General features: G+C 50.9%; 1 protein-coding gene across 1 annotated transcript; it reads left to right on the forward strand.

Moving 5' to 3' along the window:
* Window positions 1–631: 631 nt before the first annotated feature.
* On the forward strand, window positions 632–4,125 carry GUCA1A (guanylate cyclase activator 1A). Its single transcript, XM_009272736.1, has 4 exons — window positions 632–829; window positions 2,769–2,918; window positions 3,483–3,573; window positions 3,965–4,125. The coding sequence occupies exons 1-4, from the start codon at window positions 632–634 to the stop codon at window positions 4,123–4,125; spliced, it is 600 nt and encodes a 199-aa protein (XP_009271011.1).
* Window positions 4,126–4,463: the final 338 nt, after the last annotated feature.

The raw sequence follows: 4,463 nt of genomic DNA on the forward strand, positions 1-4,463 counted from the left end.
AACTCCATTCACCACAACTCTCTGGGCCCGGCCGTCCAGCCAGTTTTTGACCCAGCGCAGAGTCCACCTGTCTAAGCCATGAGCCGCCAGCTTCTCTAGGAGAATGCTGTGGGAGACAGTGTCAAAGGCCTTGCTGAAGTCCAGGTAGACCACATCCACAGCCTTTCTCTCATCCAGTAGGCGGGTCACCTGGTCAATGAAGTGGATTAGGAGATTACACCATATTCCACCCTCATAATCTCCTGCTGGGCCTGTAATCTGTAAGATTTCCCATTTTACCTCCTTTCTATTTTAACCCTGAACCCTTAATGCCTGGCAGGAGCCCATCACCCCCCCTGAGCCTCGTTGGCCGGGGAGGGATTTGCTGGGTATTTAAATGTCACCCTCTTGTCCAAAGAGGGTTTCATGCTTTTGAGTTTTCCTGGGGAGAGGTGTCGCCTGCGTCCATCACCACCAACACTGAATCGGTACAGCCCACACACAAGGCGGTTTGTTTTTTCCCGATACTGTGATCCCTGCAGTGCTGGGGACATTTGGACTTTAAAGGCAAGAAGCAGAATTTAAAAGAAAGCCCTCAAATTTCAGAAAACGTCCATTTTTGGCTGCAAAGTGACCAGCGCTTGGTGTGGAGATGGGGAACTTGGATGGGAAAGCCGTGGAGGAGCTGAGCGCTACCGAGAGCCACCAGTGGTATAAGAAGTTCATGTCGGAGTGTCCTTCTGGCCAGCTCACCCTGTATGAGTTCAAACAGTTTTTTGGCTTGAAAAACCTGAGTCTGGCAGCGAACAAATACGTTGAGGAAATGTTTGAGACGTTTGACTTTAATAAGGTAAATATTGTCCTTCCCACTCAGCCTGCACGGGGATCGGCTGTGCTCTGCTCCCTGCGTGCGATCACGTGTGGTATATTTGGGTGTATGCAATACAGACGTGTATCTAAGTATGTATGGTCTGATTCTCTATGGCCTCATAAATTGTAAAATCAGTTATGTAAGGCAAAAAATGTCAGCAAAAACTCCTCACCTGCTGACTGTCCTGGGAGAAAATAGACTTCTCCCAGAATTGATATTTCCCTTTTAGTTCTAAGTTATTAAAATAGTGGGGTTTTATCTGGTAGTCTGTGGTCCCTTTAAAATGAAGTGCCCTTTAATCCTTAAATATCGAATGTTGTGACAGTAAGGAACAAGCAGGCGGCGGGAGAACAAGTGCTGCGTTCATGCAGAAACAGCGAGTTCCCGAGCCATGCAGCGTGGCATGAGCTATGGTTTACAGAACAGACTGGGTTTGTTTTTCTATTGTTTTAAGTTATAAATGGATTACAGTTTCATTGATTTTATTACATGTGCTCAGTCCCATATGATAAGGAACTTGGGCCCTTTGTTCCCTGCGGAGAGGCTTTGCACCTCGGGCTGTCGCTGTGCTGGACGCCAGAGCAGGGCAGTCCTGGAGCACCCGCACGCGTTCGGGAGCACTGTCTTCCCAGCTCAGAGGCAGTGCCAGAGAAGCAGATGGATGCTGTATCTCCGAGAGGAAACAACACCCTCCTTTACTTGCAAATGATCTGAAACTGCACCTCATGTGAGATGAGGAATATATTTTATGGCAACCCGAAGGGCTTAGTGGGCTTAATCCCACTGAAAATAATACAATTTAGGCCCTAAATCCTTTAGGTATTTTGTTTGTGCCTTGGCCTTTACCTTGCCCACTGCCCCGTGTTTGAATGCATGCTTGAAAAGGGAACTGATGCACAGGAAATCCTGCTGGGAATGGGGCTCAGCAGCTATTTATATCTAATCTGGCTCTTGCAGCAGTGGGGTAAAGCAGATGATCTCTTCTTGAACCTGCCCCGTGGTGCAGTGGCTTTGTTCATTGACAAAACCCTGGCTTATTCCCTCCCAAAGACTTTCCGTGGTTTACAGTATGTACCATTTTCCTTCAAACTGCTTTGTATCTCAATGGTATGTGCCATCAAAATGATCTGTGGCAGCCGCAACGCGTTTTAGCAAATTTCCTAGAAGCTGCCAACGTCACGGGGCAGTGCTGAGCTCACCCCAGCACAGCTCTGCATTGGTACCATAACCCTGGCTGGAGAGCCGTCCACGGACCCAGCTGAACGTCTCTAATACCATGGAGTGAGCTGGTGGCAGGCAAACACCTAGGAGGAAAGTCAAAGATAAAACTGTTTGTGCTTTTGACGTGACCAAATGTGAAGCGGATACACAAATGGCACAGGGACAGAGCAGCGCCTTCCCGGCCCGAGATGTCGGCAACATGCGGGGGTAATTCCTGAGTTCATTCATCTCCTGGAGGTTTGCATGCGAGACCCCTTTGCAGCAGAAAAGAGCCATATGTGTGTGCAGAGAGGATAACATTAGGTAATCCGTCAGGGTTCGTCCCCATAAGCCTGTTCCTCTGACCTCTGAATTACCGCTGCTTTGCATGAAGAGATTCCTTTAGCACAGGCTAGCTTTCAAGGCTTCGTTAGTCCCCAAGCCAGACACACACACCGAGTTCGTTCGTTATCAACACATAACGGCTCTGCATAAGATTAACGTGGAGCCCTCACCGTACGGTGCATTGGCTTTAACCGGTGGGTGTGTGGGGGACCCGCACCCGGCACCTCTGCTGCGCTCCTCAAGCCCCTGCTCTCAAGGTGGTGGCCACGCACTGAAGTCTTCCAGTGGGGACTTCCAAAAGTGACCAGGAAAATCACTTGCTGCCTGACTCTTTGCTTTTGATCTCATCTAGCTTCTAACCTTCTGCTTTTAGGATGGCTACATAGATTTTATGGAGTATGTGGCAGCTCTGAGTCTGGTCCTGAAAGGGAAGGTGGATCAGAAGCTGCGATGGTATTTCAAGCTCTACGATGTGGACGGGAATGGCTGCATTGACCGGGGAGAGTTGCTGAACATCATCAAAGTGAGTGGGCTCAGCTTTTTCCATTTCTTTCACAGACGATGGTTATTAAACGCAGGTAGACAGAAAGGTTGTAAGAGGAATATTCCCACCCAAAAGACAACTCCCTGGTAAATTAGTAGGCACTGGCCAAACCTGCTGCTTGTCCTCTGCCAGTCCTCCCACCAGGCTGGCCTCCCTGGCCGGACCTGTCTCGAACACCCCACACCCCCCACGGCACCTGCGCACTCCGACACGCAGCAACCCCTTGTCTTCTCATTGCAGTTTGTTTAACCACGTCCACTGAAACCCGGGCTGAGATAAGCACTTGAATTTAATCTAAGGATTTTCAGAGGTGAACAGCTCCTGGCTCATACCAGGATGCCCACTTAATCTTTTAATGCACTGATTGCCTCTTTAAGTGATTTTAATCTCCAGTTTTTTAGAAAGGACTTATTCCTTTCAGAACCTAACTGCCTGCAAAAAAGTTTGGCCTCTCATGTCCGGTCACTTAGCCGCTTGTACCAATGGACACACAAATCTGCACAATGCTCAGTAGTTGTCCTCTGTGTCCTTCTTTCCCTCCAGGCTATTCGAGCTATCAACCAGTGCAACGAAACAATGACGGCTGAGGAATTCACAAACATGGTGTTTGACAAAATTGATATAAACGGAGATGGTGAGGAACTTTCTTATGCGATGCCAAATACCGCTCCCTCTGCCCCCTTACCCGCAGTTCAGTCTGCCAGAGCAATTCCAGATGTTGCATGTCCCAAAACACCAGGACACGGGGAGAGCTGGCAGAGAGCGGCTCTCCATGAAGGTTTAGCTCCCCGTCCCCTCCGCAGGCTGCAGCTGGCCCGAGGGGACACTGCAAACAGCCCCTCTTCATACTGGCAGTGTGGGGATCTGCACGGGGCTTAGCTGTGATGGGGTTTGGGGTCTACGATACACAGACCCGGGACCTCAGGAAGGTCTGTGCAACTCCTGGGGGGCTGCTCCGAGGCTCCTGGTAGAGGGAGGAGAAAGGCTGCAGGATTTAACAGACCTTTCTGAACGTGCTCTTGCAGGCGAGCTCTCCCTGGAAGAGTTCATGGAGGGTGTGCAAAAGGATGAGCTGCTGCTCAATACCCTCACCCGCAGCCTGGACCTGACGCACATCGTCCGGTTGATCCAGAATGACGGGAAGAACCCGCACAAGCCGGAGCAGGCAGCGGAGGCTGCCCAGTAGGCTCCCGGGATGCCTTCCCTTCATCTCTACTTTTTCCCCCTTGCATTATTAAAACGAAACGTGTTGTGGTTGCGGGAGCTGGTGAGCTGTCCCAGCGCCAGTGCAACCAGCGATAGACTATCTCACTAGCACAGAGACCCAGATCTCCTCCAAAGGTGCCGCTCCCCTGGCAGACGGTTCGGGGGAGCCCGGAGCTCACCGGGCACTGCCTGCTGCAGCTGCACCAGCTGGCGAGAGGAAAGGCTGCTGTGAAGAGGGGTTGCTGCGCTGGCAGCTCATCATGCTGGAAGCACACAGCCACCCCCAGGACTGCCAACAGGGCCATGGGGCTCTTCGCT

This window comes from Aptenodytes forsteri, unplaced genomic scaffold, assembly GCF_000699145.1.
Source record: "Aptenodytes forsteri isolate BGI_AS27 unplaced genomic scaffold, ASM69914v1 Scaffold142, whole genome shotgun sequence".
NCBI lineage: Eukaryota > Metazoa > Chordata > Aves > Sphenisciformes > Spheniscidae > Aptenodytes > Aptenodytes forsteri.

Bases quoted from the DNA above. Each gene is read 5' to 3' on its own strand.
- GUCA1A (XM_009272736.1), top strand. From the start codon at position 632: ATGGGGAACTTGGATGGGAAAGCCGTGGAGGAGCTGAGCGCTACCGAG. The intron at 2,919-3,482 runs GTGAGTGGGCTC...CTTTCCCTCCAG, and splicing joins AGTTGCTGAACATCATCAAA to GCTATTCGAGCTATCAACCA. The intron at 3,574-3,964 runs GTGAGGAACTTT...GTGCTCTTGCAG, and splicing joins AATTGATATAAACGGAGATG to GCGAGCTCTCCCTGGAAGAG.